A 26,643-nucleotide genomic window follows, 5' to 3' on the forward strand; every position below is an offset into this window, starting at 1 on the left:
GAAAGTGTAGCATGACTCTGCTGTTTGTTCTACTGTAGGCATTGTTGTAATCTACTGAAAAGTATCTGATTGGCATAATTTACATTTAATGCATGTATGCAAACCTTTTCAGCTGCCTCAACTAAGAAATGTGTAAAGTGTAGATTGCTAACACAAGTCAGGAAAGGAAATTGGTTTCAAATTTGCCAAAAATGTCACGTTCAGGTTAAAGCTGCTGAAAATGAGTCAAGTGTCACCACAAGTACATTGTACATGTAGCTTCACCCCAAGGACTGTCAAGATTTATTTTTACAGAAAATTGACTTTTGTCTGATCATTTTCAATTTCAATTGCCCAATTAATGTGTGTAGTTCTAGCTACATGCTGCAAGGTTAAATGGTGTAGTGTTACTGCCCCTTTAAGTCAGGTTTCCCTCAATCCCCAGAACCAACACAAATGATTGTTATTGGACACAGAATACCTTTCAATCTAGCAGAGTACATGTAAGGGTTGTGTTTTATGCTGATGTCAATCATCTTAAATGAAAATTATTAAATTTTCAGAAAAGTCAACTGGTTCAAATGGCCACCATATCTCATTGTTTGTGATTGGTGAAGATATTTCTTTACCAGTATTTACAGTTTGATTTAGTTGTATGATTGATGACAACATAAATGCAACAGACCATAGTGTGTGTAAAGGATATTGGTCGCACAAGTGAATTAGTCATTTGGTTGAGAAATTTATCGACAGCACACCTCTGTGTAGTAAATAAAAACACACAAAATATAAAGGTAGAAACTTTCACAAGCACAGCCTCCCATACATGTAATTCTTCATCCTTGGGACAAACATACAATGTAAAGGTAGCTTTCCTATGAATTCTGTTATACTGTTTAAGCAATCTGGTGAGCCTCAGGCAATCATTACTATCACTAACATAAATCTTTGCATGTTTAACATCATAAACATCTCAAATGGTCTCTTGTAAAGTTGATTTTAGAATTCATTTTCATAAGACTAAGGACGTGTTCGTTTGGGAATATTCTGGAATAAGAATATATTCTGGAATATATTCCAGCTATTCTGCTCCTGGGAACAGAATAGCCGGAATGGAAATCCAAGTATTCCGGAATAGGAAGAGCAGCCAAACGAACATTAACTTGCATTATTCCAATAGCTGTTATTACAGTTGAGCCCACGTTTCAGCGGTGTTACTTTCAGTGCGCGTGAAAGAGAGGCTTTCGGGTCAAACGAAAATACCTCAACAAGGAATCGTCCGTCCTTTTGACCTGTGGACTGTTCTCTTCGTTTGTGTTTGCGGATCTGGTGGTTCATCTGGCCTGATTCTGTCGTGAAAAGCATGGTAAGGCACTGCATTGCTTATGGATATGTTAACAGAAGTAACAAGCCCGAATGTTCAAAACTGTCATGGCATTCTTTACCTATAAACAATGCTAAGCTTCTTTGAACTTGGTTGCTTAAAATGAAGAGAAAAGACCCTCCTGTGTTGAAACATTCTTACCTCTGTAGCGAAAACTTTTCTGAAGACTGTTTTATGCGGTGTGTGGGAGGAAAAAGGTATCTGAAAAGTGGATCTGTTTCTAAAAGATTCAGTTTTTCACCGGAGGAAAAGTCAAGGCGGAAAGCTCCTGTTTATCGCTCTGCTGCATGTGAGACAACAAAGCACCAAGTCAAAGATGAAGTTATACTGAACTCTCAGTCTAACCCTGTCAATAAATTAGTTGAATTAGAATCTGTTAATATTCCATGTCGAGAATGTGGATTTCCTAGTGTCTCTGCTGATAAAGCTGAGGTTAAAAGCAAAGAAGAACTTTTAATGGAGCAGCTTAAAGAAAAGGAAGAAGAAGTGAAGCGCTTAAATGAATGTTTAGAGGTTCAGAGGAAGGAACTCAAAGAAGAACCTATTGAAAAAATGAAACAACTTGAACTAGAACGAGAGCTTAGGAAAGAGTTGGAAAGCATGTTCCAACAAAGTCTCTTTAACATTGGGTTTCCAAACTATGGAGTTTTCAGCATAGTTCTTAGCTTTTTAGGTAGGGATGCAGCCTCTAAACTTGTGTACAGCAACACTGAACAAAATGATGCTCAAAAAAGAGAGAGGGCAGGCCCAAAAAGGACCTTGTCAGTGGAGGAGGATTTTTTCCTTGTATTGTGTCGCTACAAAGTTGGTCTACTTGGGGAGGATTTAGCTCCAAGTGACAATTATTGTACTTGGACAAAGCTTATGTACTACAGATTCAAAGAATTAGACATTTTCCCTGACAGACAAATAATTGAGTTACACAAGCCTGCATGCTTCAAAAACAAGTACAAGGGAACAACAGTAATCATTGATGCAACTGAAATGTACATAGAAAAACCTAGTAACCCAGAAGCACAACAGCTCACATTTTCAATTTACAAGAACACTAATACCCTCAAGGCATTGGTCGGTATTACTCCAAGTGGCAGTGTTTGTTTTTATTTCAGATCTCTATGGTGGCTGTGTTTCTGATAAGGAAATAACCAGTAAATCTGGTTTAATTGACAAATTACAGCGAGGAGATGAGGTCATGGCAGATCGGGGTTCAATATTCAAGAAATGTTAGCCTCGAAAGGTGTCAAGGTGAATGTTCCTTCATGAATCAGTCAGGACAGTTTACTGAACAGGAAATGCTGGCAACCCAAAGGATTGCAACCCTCAGAATTCCTGTCAAATGTGCAATTGAATGTATAAAGAATTACCATATTTTAGACTTTATTCCAACAACTCTATGCAATAGTGGCCTTATTGACATGATTTTCTTTGTGTGTGCAATGTTCACTAATTTTTTGCAACCTCTTGTAAAGTAAAAGTCTACCTTTAGATAGTTTTTCCCCTATTATATCTAGTGCCCTAGGGTTTGGTTCAGGCCTCTTGTATCACCCATAAATGTAATAAAAACCATAAATGTAATACCAACCATAAATGTAATAAAAATTAACCATAAATGTAATACTAACCATAAATGTAATAACTTTTAACCACAAATGTAATAAAACCACTAACCATAAATGTAATAAAATCTGCCCATAAATGTAACAAACTGAACAACCATAAATGTAATATGGCTTAACCATAAATGTAATAAACTGGCTATGACTTCCAAATCAAGGGGCTAAAAACTTGTCATTCTCTTTGTGCACTTCTTACTTCAGGACACGGGCCTCTTGCATCAAGTTAGTATTTTAATTAACCCAGAGACCAAAACCGAAGAAGTTATAATTATGGTCTGCGAACATTAAGGAAGTACCCAAGTATGATTAGAAAGTCTATATACCAGAGCGTTTGAAGTGTTGGTGGTTGATGATATTCCATCCATTTGAAAGAGATTGAGGTTCTCTTTGAGTCAAGACGAATTCAGTCAAACATCACTTTATAAGGAATACGCCTGTTTTAATTTTTCAAACTTTCCCATATATCCACCCGGATTTGCAAACTTGTGTTCTCCGTTACCGCGTGCCCATGCTTTCCTGCCGACGTTTTTCGGTGTCAAGCAAGGTGGTAGGGTGGGGAAGGGGGAGGGAGAGTGGGTTGGATGTTCCTTATTGGAGCCAGAACAATCGACAGAGATAGGACTCTCGGAATAGAACTGCTGACTTGCAGGTTGGTTGGGTGGAGCAGGTGATCCAAGTTCTATACTTTTGTATTACTGAAATGTTTTTTAAACAGAGAAAATATGCTAGACATCCCTTGAGGCACATGGGAAATACAAGGGTAAAATACTAAACGACATTCTATAGAACAAAACTCGGTTTATTACAACGTCAACACAATAGCGGCAACTAATTATTAAAGATATTGTGTAAAGAGTCAGGTTTGCATTGTCGTTATACCTGTTATTGCTGATTGCGAATATATAAAATAACCTTAACATCTGTGGAAAACAGTCTTTTACATTTCCTAAAAATCCTAGTGCTTTCGTTCGATGTCCTGGAAAGTACAAGGCAAGTAGCTTTCAATAGCTACTTCTTTCCTTTTTTTTCCTACTTCTTTCCTTTACTCCAAAAGATGGCTGTTACATACATCCATGTTGCAACGCCAGTGAAAAGAACATTTATCCAAGCATTTATCCACTGAGAACTGTTTATGATTTCTTTTAACGTCAACACAAGTCCGCTACCTCTTCCATACTGCTTAAGAATCTGTCTCATGCTGTGGAGACCAGGGTACATGTCTCTGTTAGCGCTTATTTTCGGTAGTCTTCTAATGTATCGAGAAACTAATCTTTTGAATTTGGTTGATGTGTGGCTTAGGGCATCATATGTATTAACAATTGTTCGATTATGTCCTGTCAAGGATAGGTTTACTATCATATCAAGGATCTCCTCTGGCAGCGATTCCAGTTTAACTTCCTCCTCAACTTCTTCGCCTTGTTTTTCTTCTTCTTGTTGTTCTTCTTGCTGTTGTACTAGTTTTTCTTGTTGTTGTTTTTGTGATTCTTCTTGTTGTTCTGTTTCTTCGTCGCTTTCTTGATTAACTCCATTATTAGCGACCAAGCAGACATAGTGTATACCTTCATCCTCTGAAAAATGGCCCAGGAAAATCCGAGCCACAGGTTCACAGTTCTGAGGACTAATGACAGTTCTTCCCTCAGGACCAAGACTAGAAATTACAATTATCTCTACGAGGTAAAGGTTAGCCATGGCTTCAAGAGTTAACTGATCGCCGTATGTCGAATTTTGTGCCATTGTATTAAGATATTCAGACCATGGCATTGCGGCGAATAGCTCTAGAGGACTTCCATCCACGGCATTGGGATTGTCTGATAAATATTGAACGACCTCGCGCCGAAGTGTTTCATTTGACCTGTAGATGCCGACATCTTGCAAAGCATGAGCTACGGCTGCAAACTGGCAGTTACCATCTCCAGCAGGATTAAACGAAATATCAAAGCCCTGATCCCAAAATGCTTCATGGTTGTCCTTGCGTTCAAGAGGAATATAAAATTTTTTGCGATGACTTGATAGGTGCTCCTTTCTATTTAGATTCTTTCCCTTGTTCTTTAGCCTTTCCTTAGCAAGATCTTTTTTCCATTTTTCTTTTTCGGCTGTTAAACTTGTAATATCTTCCACTGATACCCAAGTACACTGATGGCTTTTCGTCGTTGGATTCTCAAACCATATTTTGTATTTTGCAATTCGTAAATTTCTTTTAATGATTTTTCCTTCTACTACAAAACGACGTTTTGGCGCAGTCCGACTTTTTTTGGAAAACGGGAAACGGATCAGAACAGTTTCTCCAACAGAGTATTTTGAGGGAGGATTGTTTTTCATTCTTCGTTGGATGTATCGTTCATCCCAAACCTTGTCTGCTGCCTTCGCTTTGGCTCTTATTTTTGTAGTTAGATCACTTTGCTTTGTAAAATCATTGCCCTTTGGTAAAACATTTGCACTTTTGGATGAGCTGCTCTCTTTGCCGCAAAAGCCCCCAGGGAATCTCTGTGTTACTGCATTTGTCTCTCTTCTGTAAAAAACTTCGAATGGAGACTGACTACCGAGGACATCCATTGGCTCTTCATTGAGGATTTTCTGGTACTCTCTTAGCTGAGAAACCCAGTTCACTCCAACTTTTGACATATGTCCAAAGTCATACATAATTTTCTTGCGCAATGTGCGGTGTGATCTTTCTACTTTGCCCTGTGATTGGGGATGGTACGGTGAGCTTCTTATAATCTTCACTTCCAGCTTCCGACACAACTGTTCAACTGCCTTCTTGAACTCTCCTCCATTGTCACATTGCAAAACCTTTGGTGGGCCAACCTCACAGTAAAGTTCTTGAAGTTCTTTTGCCACCTGCTTGCTCCCCTTTCCAGTAAGCGGGCGTAGCCATACGTGCCGACTAAAAATGTCCTGTACTGTCAAGATGTACCGAAATGTTTTTCCGTGCAATTTTGCTGCCGTACGCTGCATGTCTACAAGGTCAATTTGATGGCGTAGCTAAAAGGAAAAATAAAAAGTGCTGTCAGGAGTTATTTTGCCTTGACGCAAAAGATGAGGATGCGATGTTTGAATGTCTTTGTTTGTCAATTTTTAACCGTTAAACGTTTTGAAATCGATGTGGTTTCGCCGTTTACAGCCATTTACGTGACTAATGAAACTGTATTGTTTTGAAAACGCTCCACTTTTTATATGGACTTTGCATGAAAATCAAAACGAAACCAAAAAAATCTTTTGGTCACAGTGGTCGACAGGCTACAGGTTACCAGGTCGATGGAACTATTACAAAGATTAAGCATGACGTTATACGGCAAACGGCAAACGCGAGCTTGCATTTCACTTTCTTCAGCCTTTTTATCGAATTCTGAAATAAATCTCTCAAAAAAGAGAAAATAATCACACATTCACAACAAACACAAATCTACTCATTTCGGCGTACAAACGCCAAACGGCAGATGGCAGAAGTGGAACGTCATGCTTAATCTCTCTGATAAATGTCATGAATAACGTCGAGTCGTATTATTTTAAGATCACTTTTTTTGTTTTAATTCCGCAATGATTTTGCCGCTTTTTCCTTGATGCGACACTCTCGACAAAAAAGCAAAGAAACCCTGTCAACGTTCTCAATTCCGCCTAAAATAAATTAATATACCCAACTTAACTGGGTTTGAAAATTTTACTTTTACTATCAAGGAAAGCTACTAGTTTTCAGTCTGACATTACTTGTTTTACATGACAAAATGCAATCTTACCTGCACTGCTCGAGCACGGATTGATCGTGAAATGGCCTTGTTGGTAAAACGTGCATTCACCTTTTGATTAGCCTTGCTTCTTGATAAAACTTGTTGGAGCTGCGGCTCGCTAACACCTTCAAACCTCTTCTTTAGTCGGTGCTTCAGTTTCCTTGCTCCAATGCCCTTGCAATGTTTAAATTCCTTTCTGACAACATCTCGCAGCTCGGACTTTTTCATGACCGCTTTCCCGTCAAAAAACAGCTTTTCCTCTCCATTTACACTCTGGATGCTAAACTTTGATTTGTTTCTCCAAAATCTAACACAAGACGCTTTTTGTTGAGCAGACCTTTGCTTGACTGGCACATCAAATTCGCTTTTTGTAAGTTGGACGAGCGTGTCGTAAACGGCATCATCCACAGCTGACATCTGGCGATTTCGCTTATTTTCGCCATTTGCCGTAGTAAAACTGGCATAAAGTGACACCACGATAAGCAAACACACCACCTTTAAAGCAAGAAACATCTTCATAAACGTACTCCAGTCAGTTCTGATAGCTTCTGATATCTCAACTCGTGGAATGAATTGAGAGTCTGTTACAACGTGCCTTCTCTATTTGTTTCACTGACACGAGAACAATAGAGTTTTTATTTAGAACGTGTGATTGGAAGGCGCGAAAAAGCAGTTCAATAAGCGACGAATGGTTTTTCATAAGTAGTCATATAGTAGCACACTCTGTTATCGCATTCATGGAAACTTCATAAACTATTTTCTTTACTTTCTCGCCTATATTTGCTCGCTTGCTTGCTAGCAACTTTCTGTTTCCCTTACAAGTTTCCTTCGAAAGTAACTATAAATACTCGCTAAAAAGTTAAGGTTAGGACTTGTGAGAAATTTTCTTTGTTTTGGAGATTTTGTTATAATTTCCTGCTCTTTGTTCTTTTGTTTTATATAAGTTTCGCAGGTTCTTTACACCGAGAATGAGCCAACTTTCGCCAACTTCCCGAACTTTGCATAGCAAATGCGAGCTTGTCATACCCAACAAAATTCTAATAGTAATAGGGTTTAATTTCAAAATTTTAAGCATTAGCCTATGAATCAACCTACCAACCGATAAACAAATGGCGAACAAGTGACGATAAAAGTTCCAACAGGAAGAGATAATACTGGGCCGTTTCAGCTTTGTTCACGCTTGAAGCTGGGACATCCCGAAATTTTCTCACTTGCCTGTGAAATTACTCTAGCTGTGATTAGCCCACGCGTCATCAGGGAGTTTTACAATAAAAACAAGTATACCTACATACATTTCTGCATACACTCTAACATTTCGTTAAAAAAAACACATCTACACATTTGTGTTTTCAAAGCACGCAGTTATGCGTCGAGGATTTATACTTGACATGATTACATGTCAATTATTTTTGGGCCGCAGTCAAGGCTAAACTTCCGCCTGTTTCCTGGACGCATGGTTTGCATTTTAAACTCTGTGGGACAAAACGTTGATGTAGCAAGATTGGCTTGAAGGCCGAATAACTTCGGCACGGACACACAGAAACGCGGAAGCACATAAACATTCGCACCGGATAGTACAATTTCGCAAATCCGAGTAGATATATATAAATACAGTCGAACCTCTATCATACGTACACCAAAGGGACAGAGCTAAATGTCCTTATTTACGCCCACATTTGAGTGCCTCATTAATTCCTATATATACATTCTGGAATTCTGGAACGAAACGGACTTCATCCGGAAATCACACGACAGACGGATTTGTCCGGAATAAGGTGTTCTTTGATCTCTGGGGCCGAGATTAAGAGTCCGTTGTCCGTATTATAGAGGTGCCACACACACTATGTCACTCTTTATAGCAAAACCTTACTGGACCTATACTTTGGGGTCTAAATTTCTTTGGTAAGTTTGGTCTCGTTAGGGTGTCTCGGGAAAAACCGCCATATTTCACGCCGTATGGGCCTCGTTTAGGACTGCACGCGAAGAAATAGTATTTTTGTTTCTTTAAGGAGTCAGGCCTTTAGAGGTCTTATTGAAAATTTCAAGTCAATTTCACGAAGAATGAGAATGGCAAGTTTGTAACCCCTTGATTTGGAAGTCAGCCAGTTTATTACATTTATGGTTAAGCCATATTACATTTATGGTTGTTCAGTTTGTTACATTTATGGGCAAATTTTATTACATTTATGGTTGTGGTTTTATTACATTTGTGGTTAAAAGTTATTACATTTATGGTTAGTATTACATTTGTGGTTAAAAGTTATTACATTTATGGTTGGTATTACATTTATGGTTTTTATTACATTTATGGGTGATACACCTCTAGGCCCTTGGTGAGGTATCTTATTAGAAGGGGCTTTTTAGAGTTAAGAAGCTTACAAGCACAGTTGCATTGCATGTTTCATAAATAGATTGTTGTAATTAGCATATTTACTTAAAAAAGTACCTTCCTTGATTAAGATGTCACAAATGAGCTGTCTTCAAATATGTAATAGTAAAATACAGAATAAATGCATTGACCACATGGGACAAGGCTACATCCTAGATGTCAGTGTTTTCAATCACACAAGATGCTCTTTTTGTTAGCATTAACCTAAGCTACCAGTTCCAGTAGGGAAGGGGTGGGGTGAAACGGTTGTGCCCTCAAGTCTTGTGTTGGCAGATTTCAGCTTATTTACACATCACCATGATCAGTGAACAACTACATGTATTTTTCTCTTCTTCATTTCAGTTATATCAAATAATGACAAAAAACCTCTTTACTCTTTTCCTAACATAACAGGCTTACATTGGTGCATTTTTTTCAGTTTAAGTATTACTGTATTACTGTACACAATAACAACTCTCAGTGGAGTACAATCTTGAAAAAGCTGCATCTCTGGGATGTTACAAAACTAGATCCTGACTGCAGCAGGCATAGGTGATCTCACCAGCTTTCTCTCTGGAATTGATCTTGGTAACATTGAGGTTGTACTTTATATGGATCATGTAGTAGTGGCAACCTCGATATTTTGTACATGACCATGTCTGAATAGTCCAAATGCCTTACTATTTAAATTTAAATTCTTATAGTCTTTATTACCTTCATAATCTCCTGATTTTCTCTTAATAAAGTGATTCGTCATGTTCTCAGTTGTGACTGTGGAAATTCAGCCCTCTGGATGGAACATCAGTTTGCAGCCCGTGGGAACTTGTGTAGAGTGTTCGGAGAACTCGTGCTCGACGAGGAAACAACTTTATTTTTCGCATCAGATGCAAGGTGTTTCCAACTTTCAGTGAAATTGTTTTCCCATCCATTTTTTATGTAAGTCACAACTCTACATACGTTTGAGAGGGCAAAAAACTGTTATTCCTGCACGAAAATAGGGCAGGAAGAACGATCTTACACCCAACTGCTCACCTGTGCATTAGTTCACATTTGTAAGCGTCACTCGAAGCACTGCCATCTTTTGCTGTTTCTACACAGTATGAAAGCCATGATCTCAGCCTAGGCTTTGTCAAATGACGAGGGCAGTTTCCGCTGAGTAATTGTAGCCTCTCTTCTTGTGAGAAAAATGGAAAATCCAGAGAGGAACCCATAATTATTATTTTTCTCAAAGTTTTCTCATGAGGCACTTGTATTCCCCTGGAATGTTGACGCAAAAGCCTCGCTTTTGCACACTCTGCAACTAATACCACTGTACCGTGGGCTCAACTGTAATAACAGCTATTATTCTTATTCCGAATTGATCCCAAATGAATGTGCCCTAAAAGATGTTAGTGTTACCAGCTTGTTAGGTTGACTTCTGACAATTGTTTAGGCGCCTTTCATATTTTAGGTGATTAATGAGTTGATCAATCTTGAACTTGTGAAGAAGTTCCTTCCCCTCATCTGTGTTTTCAAGAATTTGCTTGACTGCTGGCTTTGAAATTATTCCTCCCCTTACCATCCCACCACACTCTCTGACAAGCAATTTCCTTTCTTCATCACTGAAGATGTTCTTGCTTGCATAGCTGGGATTTGATGGTGGAACAACATCTGATGAACTGCACATACTTGTATCAGATGGCCAAGCTTTAAAGAAGCGGTCCATTTTCTCATTAAAGCTTTCTGTTTGCTCAGGCAGTGCAGGATGCCACTTGTATCTTCCACTTCCTCATATTCGGGATCTCTGTGCCGCCATTCACTCCTAACCCTGTCACAGACTCTTTTAGCATCCAGATGCTGCAGAGTAGGATGGTCGCGTATTTATCTCTGACAATTGCCATAGTGACAGACTCTTTTTTTATTTCCCCAGCAAAGAGCTCGTGAATAGCTGCCACATCCTCTTCATTCCATGAAAAAAGCTCCTTTTGTAAGCTTTCAGGAAGCTGGGTCTTGTTTTCAGCTTTTCCAGGTGTGTCCTGATCTGAAACAGGTACTTCCTTTGGTGCTCTCATGATGGAAGTTAGGTTGTTTGCTGCTTCAATGCAGGCTTCTTCTTTTTTAGGCAGACGATAGAATTTTTCTGCCGTTGTTGTCTTGTGCCCTATCAGGTCAGCTAGATCACCTTTCAGTTCTTTGTGATCCTCGTGTACCTTGGTTACGGTTGATTTTCTGAAAATAGTCCCACATATGTGGCCTTCCATGCCACCTTTCTTCCAGACCTATGTGCATTGGCAATTGTTAGTTCAAGTAATACATAATCTCTAATGAGAGTGTAGATTGACTGATTAATTTGTAGGGAGTGTGCTCCACTAAGTTCATCAATGTAGTTAACAGCCATCTGTGCTGATTCACTCCGTTCAAATTTGAATATCATTTCTGGTGTTACTAAGTTACTAAGTCTGCAGTTACTGTCCTTGTAGGAAGATGACCACAGACGTGCTTTCTCAGCAACTTGCTGGATGATGGCTGCATCAACTGTTATACATTCTGGCTCCTCAGTGAGAACAAGGGAGCAAAAGTTTCTCAGACTCAGTAAGTGAGCCTCCACTGTGTCTGGCTTGTAGTTTTGTTCAGCATGTTCTTTAAGGAATTTGTCACGAACTAGAGATTTGTTAAAAAGGGATGTCAAGTTTTTCTCTGGATCGATTGTGACCAAGATCTTTCGTACTTGTGAGCAGTGCTGCTTGGCCATTTTTGTATCCTTCCTACCACCATCTGCTGTTTGCAGCCACTGGCAAAATGAATTGAAAATTTCCACATTTTCTTCTTCTTTGTCTCGTAATCCGTCGCCTTCAACACTTGCTTCTTCTGCGTCGTCCGCAAATTTCAGTTCATTTTCTTCTTCATGTGGTTCTACATGCACATGCAAATTATGAGGAAGCTCATCATCCATCATACTTTCCTCTTCTGAAAAGTTGCCTTCATGATTAACTTTGGGGTTGTCTCGTGCTGCCCCCAATGGTTTCCAGGTCTTGAGTGAGCGCACTTCTTTAAGCATCTGTTTGTAAACAGGAGAGCCCTTTTTAATCTCTTTGTGAACTTGTTGAATGTGATTTGACAGGCGCTTAACCAGTGATTTGCATCTTGCAATAGGACACCTTCTGTGGCGGTGATAGTCTTTTGATTTCTTCTCCTTTTTAGCCCCTAATGACTGTTGGACAGGCTTTTCAACATGTTTTGGATGGAAACTTTTCCTTAGTCCAAATCTAGAAGTAGCCTTCTTTGCCTCTTCCTTGGTCCACTTGTGGACATCTCTCAAGTGGCCTGGGAGGTGAACTACTTTGGACTTACAGCCTTTTAATGGGCAGCTCCGTGGTACTCTTTCTTTTCCTTTTTTTACCTGTATGTGTTTACCATCTCCACCCTTATTGTCGCTGCTCCAGCCAGTGCTGGTGGGGAACTCCTGGGTGTCTACTGAACTACTTGATGCATACTTGTAACTTTCTTGGTCTTCACCATTACTGGCATGGTCAGTCTCTGTACTACCACGGGCTTCAGACACCCAAGCATTTCGGAGATCCTCTAAGTGGCACCTGCGCTGTAGTTAGGAAGACAATGAGCATTGTTAGCAAGTAGAAATAACTCTTTTAAAGCTCACTGAATTGATTAATTTAATGTACATGTACTATGTGTATGTTTATTCAATAAACGTCTGAAACAATATTATGCACTATTATATATTGTTTCACAAAATATCTATTCTCCCCTCACAGGTGTCTTGGTTGGAACACCTCCTCTCCTCTGGAAATTCCTGTTTAACTTTATATGCTATGTATGCAACTATGTTTAAGATGGAATCAACCAGGACTTCAATTATTAACTGGAAAAAATTATGTAGCAAAACTATTTACATCTTATTGCAAAATTTTGTGTTTCTGTTTCAAATAATTTATCAAAAGGAATCATTTCTAACAACACCACACATCGAAAACAAATTTCGAAATTCCACTGAATTTCACTGAATCACTTAAGATAGCTATTTTACCCGTAGTTAACATGGTTCTTGTGAGCTTTGAAATTCATTTTCCCAGGCTCTGATAGGAAATTGTTGTTGGTGTTATCACAGAAAATTACTCACATCTTTAGTTTTAAAAAAGGGTAGAAAAATGGAACAGGATTTAAATTATTCTGGTACTTGATTTTTGTGCAGCTAAAAGTAATATGACTCGAATTCCACACTGGATTTCGTTTTAATCACATTATATTCTTCTCTGCAGACAGAAGATGAAGGTACATGTAGTTTCCACAAAATTACTTTTATATTCTTTTACAATTATGCTGTCAAGACAATTTTCTTGTTGCTCTTTAATGGATGCCCGTTTCTGAAGTGCTTACTGACTAACCTTTGAGTGTTTGGCTTTGTATCTATGCTGCAATTATTTCACTACTCCCAAATGCAAAATATTGACTGTGAAAATTAGGTAATGAACTTCCACTCAACAGCTAAAATTAGCTGAAATTATGATAACTTTTTTTGTCTAACCCCACCAACTCCATATGGATATAAAATGACCTTGAAATGTGTCAGGCTTTGGGCATATCAAATCAAACCGCTCTAATGATGGGTTGCTGCTGTGACTAGTATAATAAATTTTATTATGTTGCTCAATTTTTTTGGGAAAATAAGCAAGCACAAAACCAGACACACAAGGTCCTCCTCGTGTTGAAAACAATTCCCCCTGAATGAACCATACACTCAGCACTCTCGTGAGTATCTGGATAATCAAAATGTAATGAGACCTCTAGCTGTTTTAGTCTATTAAAATGCAAAACAAATTTTGGTTTCATAGTTAAGTTAATATTTTAACTTTGATTCCATGTAATTGCAATGATCACAAACAAAGGATCACAGCGATAACAATCGTGATTGCTGTTGACTTTTCATTGTATTTTACACATTATTTTGTCTTCTGTTTTGGCTCTTGTGTATCAGTTCATGAAGACAGTGACATTGTTGCGATCCATGTGATAGCAACGAGGCAAGAGTGGTTTCAGAGATGTTCTGTGGTTGTCTTTTGTGGGTTATTATTAACTGAGTTGTGCTTTGAAATATCAGAAAAGCCTGAAAATAATCCTCAAAAATTCCCGAGTTTACAGCTGAATGAATTTGAATATTTTGCTATTGTGAAAGTTTGAACTTGACATGTGTTTGCTGTGGTTCAACCAATAACTTGAATGAACATCAGAAAAGGTGTGCGGTGTCAAAATTCAACTTGTTTTCTATTTCTTTCTGTCCTTTTTTTCATGTATATTATTAATAAGTAATCACATGATTTTTCTCATGCAATTTGGAATAAATAAATTATTAAGCACTTCTAAATTTTTCAAAGACTACAAATTGCACTCGCCCTGCAGGCTCGTGCAATTATGTTAGCCATTGAAAAATTTACTCATGCTCGAGCTCATTTATTTCAAAAATTGCACTCAAATCATGTGATAACATGTACCTATACAAATCTCAAGCTCTGTGAAAAAAAAATCTAGTCCAGAGAGTTTTCTATGTTAGGAAGTCATGTCAAGCAAGTTGTATTTACTGTTTTGAATTGTCGGGAAAATAATAATTCAACTGCCAAACTGGAATATCTGTTATTTTTCAACACTGGTTTACATTACAAACATTCAAGTGAAGTTGCGCTATAAACTTTTCTGAAAAAGATTCCTTCACTAGCAAGTTGTCTTTGAAGATGAAGAAACCAATGAAGTGCTCATGAATGACAGTTGGCAGTCGAGTTTGAGAATTAAATCTGCCATGCAATTTACCTCAACATACATACATGTACAAATGTACAGCCATCACCTTCACTACTTTCATACCGTTTGAAATCAGTTCTCGCTCACTTACATGATACACGGCATCCATTTACAGTACGTAGCATGTGTAACTACTCAACCCTAAATGTTGGATGCAAAATAATTTTGGCATAGTTGCCGGTCATATTGAATGGCCAAACAAATTTAAGCTCGGTCACATGTCATTTCTGACCAGTCAAACAGTAATTTGAGCTTAAACTAATTGCCAATTATCATAACTATTGTCACATGTTCAAAACATCATTGCTTAAGGCCTAAAAGTTTGTTTGGACAAATTGTCATCTTGACTGGACATCGTCCAATGACCAGCCATTACTTTGAGTGTTAAATCTATTGTTCTTGTTCCAGTGTCTGACATTTGCAGACTGCAGACTGCGAGAATATATTGTATTACCATTACCATTATTGAGAGCTAACTGTAATCAGGCTAACCAGAGTGAATAGTAGCTAGGCTAACCGGAGTGCATAGCAGGCTAGCGGAAGTGCTATGTCACATAGTTTTGGTTCTGATGTCACAAATTCTAGTCTTTCGAGTCTCTTTTCCACACCGCTTCTGTGCCTTGATGACTTAATCAGTGAGTATAATGGCGTTCTTAGTTCCATACTTGATATCCACGCTCCTGTAAAAACCAAAACAATAACTCTGCGTCCGGCTACACCTTGGTATTCTGAAGAAATAAACAATTTGAAGAAAGATCGCAGGAGACTGGAGCGGCGTTGGCGAAGGACCAAACTTCCAGTCGACCGCCAGTTGTTTATTGATCAATGCCATGTAGTCAACTTTTTAATTTGTTCTTCCAAGAGAACTTACTACACTAAGCTGATCAGTGATAATCAGACGGACTATAAACTTCTTTTCAAAACAATTGACAGTCTATTACATAGAAAGTGTGATATACCATATCCGCCCTGCAACTCGCCTTCGGATCTCGCAAATAAGTTCATCGAGTTCTTTTCTGATAAGATCACCAAAATACGGGTCGACTTAGACAATGCAGCTCTCATCATCCATCAAGTTCCTGAAGTTAACCGGGTCTGTCCTTATACGTTTGATGAGTTCAGTTTGGTTGATGTTGACGCAGTCCGCAAATGTGTTGTGAAATTATCTTCCAAGTCATGTGATCTTGATCCTCTTCCTGGCTATGTCACAAGAAATGCTTTGAGCACACTGCTTCCATTTATCACCAAGATTATAAATACTTCATTGCAATCTGGCCAAATACCCTCTCAATTAAAAGTTGCTAAGCTACGTCCTCTTCTTAAGAAGCCTTCTCTGGATCACACGCAGTTTTCAAATTATCGCCCTGTTTCGAATCTTACTTTTCTCAGCAAAGCAATTGAGAAGTTGGTTGCTAACCAACTGATCTCCTATGTTAACAACAACAACCTGAATGAGCCATTACAGTCTGCCTACAAACAGTATCATAGCACAGAAACGGCTCTCATTCGCATGCATAATGACATCCACACAGCAATTGATAAACGTAGAACAGTAATTTTATTACTTTTGGACCTCTCTGCTGCTTTCAATACTGTTGACCATGATATTCTCTTCCGTCTACAACAGCGCTTTGGAGTTACTGGCAAGCCGTTACTATGGTTTAAATCTTATCTGTCCAATTGCATGCAGTATGTCTCTGTTGATGGTGCAGCTTCCTCAGATCATGCTCTTCAATGTGGTGTTCCACAAGGATCAGTGTTGGGACCCATTTTGTACGTTCTTTACACTTCACCCCTTTCAGACATTGTAAAAAAATTCAACTTGAGTTATCATTTTTATGCTGACGATTCACAACTTTATCTGTCCTTTCAGCCAACTATACCCAGTGATAAGGATTTAGCTGTGTCCAACATCGAGCGCTGTGTACGTGAGATTGATCACTGGATGTTGATTAATCGTCTTAAACTTAACAAGGATAAGACTGAACTTCTAGTGATCTCCGCAAAACATCTACCGAGACCAACCCTTCAAGAAATCTCTGTCGTCGATGAAACCATCTGCTTGTCACAGAAAGCAAGAAACATCAGTGTCATTTTTGACCATCATTTTCGTTTTAATGAACATATTGCAAGTATTTGCAAATCATCTTTTTATCATCTCCGTAATATCAGCAATATAAGGAAGTACCTGTCATTGACCACCACTGAAATACTTGTTCATGCGTTTGTTTCTTCAAAATTGGATAACTGTAATTCTCTACTCTATGGCTTACCAAACTGTCTTTTAAAAAAGTTACAGCACGTCCAGAATGCCGCTGCTCGTCTCATCACCCTCTCTAGAAAACACGAACACATCACACCTATTTTGTTTAATCTCCACTGGCTTCCTGTTAACTATCGTATCATCTTTAAAATTCTACTCATCACATACAAGGCCCTAAATGATCTGGCACCTTCATACGTTCGTGATCTTCTCACTCCTTACACTCCGTCTCGTCAGCTACGTTCATCTTCTAAAGAACTTCTTTCCATTCTGCACTTCAATTTGAAAACATATGGCACAAGATCTTTCTCTGTAGCAGCTCCTACACTTTGGAACACTCTTCCGTCTGACATCAAGAACAGCTCCTCAGTGTCCCTTTTTAAACATAAACTAAAAACGTTCCTTTTTAAGAAAGCATTTTTATAACTTTTTAGCGACATTTTCTTATTTTTACTTTATTTGTCTTAAGTGTTTTTAATATTTCTAACTGTAAAGCGCTTTTGAACTTTTAGGATATTGGCGCTATATAAATATTTTATTATTATTATTATTATTATTATTATAAAGTCTGCAAGTCTGCAGCGGGCTTTGTCTAGGTGACCCCGGCAGCAGTAAGTGCACTGTAATAAATTATTCTCCCTCTTGTTTGCACACTTAAGTCTGTTGTCACAGATCCAAACTTAAAAAAAAACTTATCTAGCTATTCAAAAGAATTGTGCACAATTCTGTTTGAGAGAAAAAGAGCATGTCTGCAGTGTCACACTAAAATATTTGAACTACACTCACCGTTTCAATGAGTTTTTTGTTTCATGTAACAATGGCCTTTGCCAGATCTGATTTGCTCACTGTTATTTGTGAAAGCAAATGCTGTTTTGTCAGTAGCCATTGATAATGGTAATGAAAGCTGAAGAAACAGGACTCCTCAATGATCAGTTCGTTTCATCTCAATGATGAACAAGTCCTATTACAATAAGATCCTGATTCTAGTACACACAAATGATAATGGATGAATCAACTTACATAAAATAACGAGCAACGATGCAAGAGCACTTAAGAGCCAATGCCTGGAAAAATCAAGCAAAAGTGAAATTTTGTGGCCAGAGCTGAAATTTTTTTTCGCTGATATTTTTCCCATCAGTAGCTACTGGTAAGTAACTAAACATGATGTAGTTTATTTTCAGAAAGGCCACGTCAAATTGGAGGAAATTGATAAAATCTATTTTTGTTGTTGGCAACTTCAATACAGCCAAAATTTAAGACAAAATGGGCCGTTCTCAAAACTTCGCTTGCATGCAAAAGGGAAGAAAGCGAGCTCAAATATTTTCCGATGCATTAATTCATAGAGTGTTTCACTTCTAGTTTGGTGGTAGATATTCAACTTAGCAGTAATCTGGACAGCAAACAATAATATTTTAGAACTGCTTTATTCTTAACCGACAAAATTTTACATTTTAGCTGACAGTCACGATTAAAATTTTAGGCATGTGCTACACCTTGGTTTACTCTGAGACTCAAACCATAAGGTCCTTAAGCATTGTACTAAGACATATGTAAAAACTGACTTGGGTAATTCAATTTGTGCTTCACACGAACTCTCCAAAGTTGAATAAATTTGGTTGAAACATGAGACCTTGACAGTTTGTTGGTGTTTACAACTATGATGGCTTGCCGCTACTGTTGAAAACTTGGCTCACGAGAACTTGTTTTTTAGATTTTTTTTGTATTTTATTGATATTTATATAAGTTTACAAATAAGAGTGACAATAACAATTGAAATTACATTTGCAGATAAAAGAAAGAAAAACTAAATAAACTAACGTGAGTACAGATGGAAAAAAACGAGGAATACTATTACTAATAAGACTAAAGAGGAAAATACTAATACACCCAAAATACTTACTAACCATTTATATTAATGAATAAAAACTACGCTAATTTTTACTTTTTTTAGAAGAAACTACATAGACTAACGCTAGTATAGATGAAAAAAACAAGAATACTGTTACTAATAACACTACTTGTAAGGAAAATACTAATATACCAAAAATACTTACTAATATATTAATAAAACTACGTCAATTGTTGCATTTTTTTAGGCTGCCGGCCTAAATACAATTATTTGTAATAAATTTCTTCCACTTGGCGTCATGAAATGTTCGCTTGCCATTAGAATCGGAAATAACTGTTTCAATTTGACATACTGAGGAAACTTTTACGAGAAAGATCTTTAATGACGGAGGAAATCCTTTATTTTGACAGGAGTAAATGAGTTGTTTTGCTAAGATCAACAGATGGTTGAGAAGATAAAAGTCTACTTGTCTGTTCCAAATTCCAAACATTTTGTCAACATCTGATAGTGCTTCGATTTTTATTTCTATCGTATTTAGCCAGTTAACTAGTTCTCTCCAGAAACTGTCGGAATATTCACATTTTATCAGTAGATGTTCGATAGACTTACTTTCTTTTTTGCAGAAAGTGCACAGAGGCGAAGGTACTAGGCCAATTTTGTGGAGAAACTTGTTTGTCGCTAAATATCTATGTAATATCTTGTGTGAAGTATACATGAAATAATTCATATTTGAACTGCGGTAGTAGATGAAAGTGAAGTATGATCATCGCAGTAAATTTTCCAATTTAAGCAACTGGAAAGAAGAAGCCTGAAAAAAAATCAGGGCTTCAACATTGAAGCCCTGATTTTTTCTATTGCCATTTTTTTCTATCACCATTTTTTTTTACTGCGATGATCATACTTCACTTTCATCTACTACCGCAGTTCAAATATGAATTATTTCATATATACTTCACATCATTTCACTCATGGGAAGATATGAACTCAATTAATTGACCTCGCTCCCAATGTGTGGCTTCATAGCTCAGTTGGTAGAGCATCGCACCGGTATCGCGGAGGTCACGGGTTCCAATCCCGTTGAAGCCCTGATTTTTTTTTTCAGGCTTCTTCTTTCCAGTTGCTTAAATTGGAAAATTTACTGCGATGATTATACTTCACTTTCATCTACTACCGCAGTTCAAATATGAATTATTTCATATATACTTCACATCATTTCACTCACGGGAAGATATGAACTCAATTAATTGACCTCGCTCCCAATGTGTGGCTTCATAGCTCAGTTGGTAGAGCATCGCACCAGTATCGCGGTCACGGGTTCCAATCCCGTTGAAGCCCTGATTTTTTTTTTCAGGCTTCTTCTTTCCAGTTGCTTAAATTGGAAAATTTACTGCGATGATCATACTTCATTTTCATCTACTACCGCAGTTCAAATATGAATTATTTCATATATACTTCACATCATTTCACTCACGGGAAGATATGAACTCAATTAATTGACCTCGCTCCCAATGTGTGGCTTCATAGCTCAGTTGGTAGAGCATTGCACCGGTATCGCGGAGGTCACAGGTTCGAATCCCGTTGAAGCCCTAATTTTTTTCAGGCTTCTTCTTTCCAGTTGCTTAAATTGGAAAATTTACTGCGATGATCATACTTCACTTTCGTAATATCTTGTATTGGAATTCACGGGATCTAGAATCAATAGCTACTTTGAAGGGAATTCGATATATCTCTTCCCATTCCAGTGTCTTGCTCTATGTCTCTGTATACCTTGGCTGTGCAGTTGGTACACTCTTGTTCTTTGAGTGAACTTCGTTATAAATGCTCTTGGATATGACCTTATCCAAGTTTACATTGTGGCCATTTAGGTGTAACTGTGCATTACTGGAAAATGTAGAGTTTTTTGAAAAATTATTGCAGGTTTTTAAATGTTGTCGTCACTGTGCAGGTAATGCGTCTATGATTGCCATTAGTTGAAACTTTTCTTTGGATGTAAGCGAAGAGCTTGTCTTTTAGATTTCTGTTTACAAAATTACCTTAATGTCTTACCCTTTTCTGGCTGACTTTAAATTTGCCCCAGGCAAGTTGCTTCCTGGTTATCCATGTCAGTTCTTCTTCCCAATGCTCAACGAACTCAAGGCAGCAAACCTTCTAACTTCACCCGTGGACTTGAATCGAGCATTTCATCGGAAATATTAGAATCGATCAATCCTTTTTTCCGTCCAAATTTTACATCTTGTACACTTTCAAAGTTTAAGCTTTCAAAAAGCCCAAAATATATTTCAGTTAAATGTTCCATTACCCAAGGGCACATTTGTCTTTGATTGCTGTAGCGTTGCGTGACAGAACAAAATTATTCCCACCGGGAGGGTGTAGAGAAACAACGACGCGAAAAAGGACCTGTTTGCATTGTTTTAGATTTCACTTTAAGTAGACATTTTGTAATTCTCTAACATCCATTTCTTCATAATTCGACTGTTCATCAAGTCACAAATGATTGATTATTTTTTTAATACAGTGTTCTAGTCTGCGACTCCACATATGTTTGCAGTACCATTTTGCTTGAATCAATAAAGAGAACAAAACTGGGGGAAACTTTATACAAAATTTAAAACAAACAATCGTAAACAATCTCTTGTGTTGAGTTTTCTATGAGACTTTTAGTGTCAGGCGCTGTACTCTTTACTATAATCATGCCGATGTTTATTGGTTGAACTTCATATATAGGCAAGTCTTTCAGACTGGCAAATGTTCTGACATATCACAGATGTCCTTAGGCTCGATTTCCGCCGCTTTCTCGAGTCCAGTCTACGTTCCTCCTTTCCCGAACAACGGCTGGTAATCGAGCCTAAGATGTCCCGCATTTAGGGCATACGCCTACGATCAAAATAATCAAAGCACAGTTTTTATTATAATTGTGAATACCCAATTAAAATTAGCCTGTTTCTGGTGACTCGTCTGGTTAATTAGGAAACAGCCAGTGCAAAGGTACTCGACAGAAAAAAAAAGCGTACGAGAAAATGAATAGGGAAGAGTACAGTGCGCGAACACTCCTCGCCCCAAGCCCCTCCCTCTTTCGTCTCTCAATCTCATCATCTTCTGCACCCCGAAGGCTTGTAACAGCCTTAACTGAAACAGATCTAGACAAACCTACAAACAAACAATCACCATTTCTGAGATATTTCTAAGGTTAAAACCTCGTTGTATTAATTACAAACCTGAGTACAAACCTGAGCCAACAGCTCACAGGTTCGCTCGGTTTTATGGTGGGAGTCATTTCATCTGCTTTTAACAGTTTCTGTTTACAAGGTGTGCACAGAACCCTCATCCTCCTTGTGTGTGAAATGTAAACATAAAAAGAATAAAAGTATCTTTGAGGTCAGCAAAGCTGTAATGTCAGTAATCAATATGCAAAGAAGTGACAATATTTTTATCAAAGAATTGTCTTCGCTGGTATATACAAGGAGGTGTCACAGATTCTTTTTCCAATTGAAGAAGTATCTGCACAAGTATATACGCCGAGATGGCTGCCGCAAGATATTCGTCAGATGTACCGTAATCGAACAACTGTCAACTTTCCGAGGCCATTCAAAACCTCCCTCCAGAGCTTCATGAGACAATTTACAAGGAGTATCTAGCAATAAAAAGGAGGCAAAAAAAGGAAATGGGTTGGGATGAGGTACATGATGCCATTGAAGAGGCACCCTTCTGCGAAAAACGATCAAGAATTGTAAAGGTCATGTTTTGCTATGAGTGCGACGGTGCTTGTAGCCGAAATGGACTATGTTCTGAGTGTTATAAAAATGGAGTCAAACACTATCTTGGCTATCCCGTGTATGACGAGAACGACTATGATGAAATCTTTATGGAAGGTTACTGAGCGGCTTCACTTTGTGGTTGACTCGTCAATGGCTTCAACACTAAACATAAACTAGTGGTAACCACAGGTTAGAAAGTGCGGGCCTTGATGCAGTTAAGGGAAGGTACTGGGGAGGAAGTTTTTTTTATATTGGAGAATGAAGTGAAGTTGAAGGTTTTGGGAAGTTTGCTATAAGGTGGCATAAGTGTGCTATTTGAGATTTATTATATAAATGATGGTTGTTTATTAGGTGTTTGACGACGTATGGAAACAGTATCGTGATGCGTCCAAAAGTAGGATATCTTTTTTACACGTATTTGATATCACCAATCATATGTTGTCAAGTTTGCCTTGTTTCAATGTTAACGAGCCAATAAGCTGCGGTTGTTTATTAGCAGTTTGACCACCGAGGAAAACAGTATCGCAACGCGTCGAAAATGACGATAATTTTCTATGCGTGTTTGATATCACCAATGATATGTTGTCAAGTTTGTCATGTTTCAATAGTAATGAGCCAAAGGTTACTGATCTTAAGTGGAAACATACCTGGATCTTCCTCGGCAATCTTCGCTAATTTTCGGGAAAGTTCGGAAATACCGTATGACATTTGGGCGATATTTATAAATCTTCAGAAATCTTCGGAAAATGGTCGGAAACTTTCGGAAAACCGTGAAAAATCCTCGTAATTGGTAGGTTTATAAAATGAAGAAAATAATACATGGTTGCTTGGAGATAGGAAATGTTATTTCTCTTGTTGAAATCTATATGTCACTCGTTTGTTACGTTCACTTGTGCGATATCAAGTTGAACACTCAGAGAGAAATTCCATATCTACTTGTGCCCATGTATTATTTCCTATATATTTGTGTTTCTGGTGAATGAGGAATAAGTCTAATAATTGTTTGTGAGAAGACAACAAGATTTATTGAAAAGTACCAAGTTGTAGAAATGAACATAACAAAGATAACCTGGTACATGTAACTCAAGAGTATAAATTAATACACTTTTCAAGCATTTTCACTAACAGGTGAAAATGTCACTAATAAAATTGGAAAATTTTAAGTGTTACTTTAACTTTGACTTTGATATGTGAAAAATGTCCTTAAGATAACTTGAATATGTAAAAAAATGTCTCTCTTAATCAAACTTGAACAATTGAGAAATGTTTGTGTTAAGAATATTTAAATAACGTAATTTATATGGAAAATTTCTCACTAAGATAACATGAACATGCAAAAACAGGTTTCTGTCAATATAAGTTGAACATGTGAAAAATGTCCCTCTTTAGACAACTTGAACATGTGAAAAAATGATTCTTTTGATAACTTGAATACTCTACAATGTCTGTTTAGTGTCACTGCAACCATAAGTTTTAAGAACTACAGGTGCAAAACATTCTAAAAAAATTGTCAAGTATTTTACAGGTGAATGTTCTAAAAAAACATGAACACAAGTTTCACTCTCAATTAAACTGCAAGGGATATTGACATGTAGCAAAACAGATCTAATCCAAAACTTCTAAGATGAAGTTGGATGTAGTGTCAATGACGATGCTTACATTTTCCAATTCAAGGAGTCCTACTTTGAGTTCATCTGTGGTGTTGTCTGAAGAGAGTTTGACTTTTTTGATAAGAATGTTCATGACATCTGTAAAGGCAGTCAGCCAGACATCTTTCCCGTCAATTTCAGCACAGAGCCGAGCTGACATCCCCCTTTCCGCCGCTTTCACTTTTTGGCAGGTGCCACATGCAGCACAAGTGATCACTTTACAATCCACGGCATACGGCATTTTCTTTTTGCAGTTAGCAATTTGGCAAAGCATGAAAGTGTTCACTTTGTCAGTGAATTTAAATTCATTAACTGTTATTTTCTTCTTAATGTTAGATAACAACTCCTCTCCTTTTAGTTCGTGCATTACTGCGTCAATGGGTGTGAATGTGGTTGCTATCATTGTTCCCAGATGTGTCTTGCCATTAAAGTTTTTAACACTGAGGTTCTTGATTTCATAGCTCTGTCCACTGGTCAATGCTGTAATGGTATCATCCCAAAGATGGATAATTGCATGGCCAGTTTTGTCTTCTAGCACACAGTCTTCCTTGACTCTTCCTTTGGAACTATTCCTTTTGGAAAGTTCTTTTGGGTCCAAGAAACCCATGGTCAACGTGGCTTTGACGTTTACTTTTTGGTTTCTGCTAAGCTTATTGAGCTGTTGTAAAGTAATATCTGTGGCAGATGTCTCGGGAAGGTTGGATGATGATGCACTGCCTGCAGAAGCTGGCTCTTTGCAGGGAACAAATTTAATGTCACTCGAATTAGCTTTTATGAGTGAGGCATACTGGTTAATGAAGATTTGGCCATCATCATCCCTGGCACTCAATATTTTTGAAGGTGATTTTGTTTTCTCAAAGTGGATGGCTTGCTGGTGTGATTTCTGGTCAAAGCCAATAGCTTTAGTAAACTTATTCGGTGACGTTTGGAAGGTGAATGTGTAGTAATCTCTACCAGTCTTTGCCTTTTTCATGGGTGACACCGAGTGCACAAAACCCGGAGGAGTGTCTGCAAAAACAAATATACAAACAAGCATAAGTAAGTGGAATTGAAAGATTACAAACAGAAAATTAATTTTTTTTTGTAAAGTGGCAAAACAACAATCAGAATACAAACCTTTTCACTTTGCTGCCGTGGAACTGTAAATGTGGCAGCACTGAAAAAATAAAAAAGGAAAGAAAAGATATGAAAGAGATTAAATTTAATGAATCAGTTGTATAAAATATTACTTAGTGTGAGCAACATGATACACTTAAATGTTTCATTAAGTTATGTTCATATAATAATGGTCATAAATAAATTATTCTTTTTTTACAATATATTTGTTTGAAAAAAAAGAAAAAGTTGTTTGCAGTAACCTACTGTATTTTTTTAAAGTAATTTTATCAATCTCGTTTAGTAATAGCAAAAGTATATTAATTATAATTATGAATTGAATGATGAAGTTATTAACTCATTGATTTGTAGGCAGGTGTTAGTAAGTGAAATTTGAGGTGGTATGACTTGCCAAGCTAGAAAGGCGCTCCTCTTCTTGAAACCTGAATTGAAAGTTTGATGCATTCTTAATGGCCTTCAAGCATTCAAATGACATTGGCTCAATAAGACAAGAGTCAAGTGTTTTCACCCTACTGATTGCAACATATGTCATGCCTGCTGTTCGTTCTCGTGAACCAATATCGATCCAAGCTTTTTCTAGAGTAAGTCCCTGGCTTTTGTGTATTGTGATAGCCCAGGAAAGCTTTAATGGTAGTTGCTGTCTTTCATGACTTGAGGCCTTATGTGCCACGAGGCACAAAGAAGCTAAGTGAAGTGAAGTGTCTTTCATGACTTTCTTTTTTCCATGAGTTTCTTTATTTTCCTTTCTTTTATGTGTAAATTGATACCTGGATCGGTATGCTGCTAGCCTCTCTTTGCAGTGAGCATCTGTTTCAGATAATTTGAATTTGAGATATTTAAGAGCATTTTTATTTGTATAGTGTGGCTCTGTAGAAACGTAATGTAAATCCTCTATGTACCCAACAAACAATACTTTTGTTATTTCCTGGCCACCAGATGGAGTAATTGTTGATCCTTCTGGGCATGAAAGCCGTGATTCAATTATATGAATGACAGAATGAAGTTGATTGGCTACAGCCTGAATAATTATATGATCACACCATGTCCCAGGAGTGCGCATTCTTTGCAAATACACTTTCCATGAATTTTCAGATACACTTTCTACAAACAACTCAGGATGCTGTTCAAGATATTTTACACCTGCTTGCC

At 37.7% G+C, this 26,643-nt stretch overlaps 1 protein-coding gene and 2 pseudogenes across 1 annotated transcript; 1 reads left to right on the plus strand and 2 right to left on the minus strand.

Annotated features, from left to right (window-relative positions):
• Positions 1-1,232: 1,232 nt before the first annotated feature.
• On the plus strand, positions 1,233-3,147 carry LOC149099296 (uncharacterized; annotated as a pseudogene).
• Positions 3,148-10,456: 7,309 nt separating this feature from the next.
• Positions 10,457-23,437, minus strand: LOC110049625 (uncharacterized; annotated as a pseudogene).
• A 291-nt stretch (positions 23,438-23,728) lies between these two features.
• LOC149099297 (uncharacterized) lies at positions 23,729-25,667 on the minus strand. Its single transcript, XM_089278679.1, has one exon. It carries the CDS (start codon positions 25,412-25,414, stop codon positions 24,335-24,337), a length of 1,080 nt encoding a protein of 359 aa, XP_089134805.1. The 5' UTR covers positions 25,415-25,667; the 3' UTR covers positions 23,729-24,334.
• Positions 25,668-26,643: the final 976 nt, after the last annotated feature.

Source organism: Orbicella faveolata, unplaced genomic scaffold, assembly GCF_042242905.1.
Source record: "Orbicella faveolata isolate gen_17 unplaced genomic scaffold, um_ofav_v1 contig_46, whole genome shotgun sequence".
Classification (NCBI taxonomy): Eukaryota; Metazoa; Cnidaria; class Anthozoa; order Scleractinia; family Merulinidae; genus Orbicella; species Orbicella faveolata.

What these genes read in the sequence shown, in the direction of transcription:
- LOC149099297 (XM_089278679.1), bottom strand. Translation starts at nt 25,414, where the DNA reads ATGCTTGTTTGTATATTTGTTTTTGCAGACACTCCTCCGGGTTTTGTG.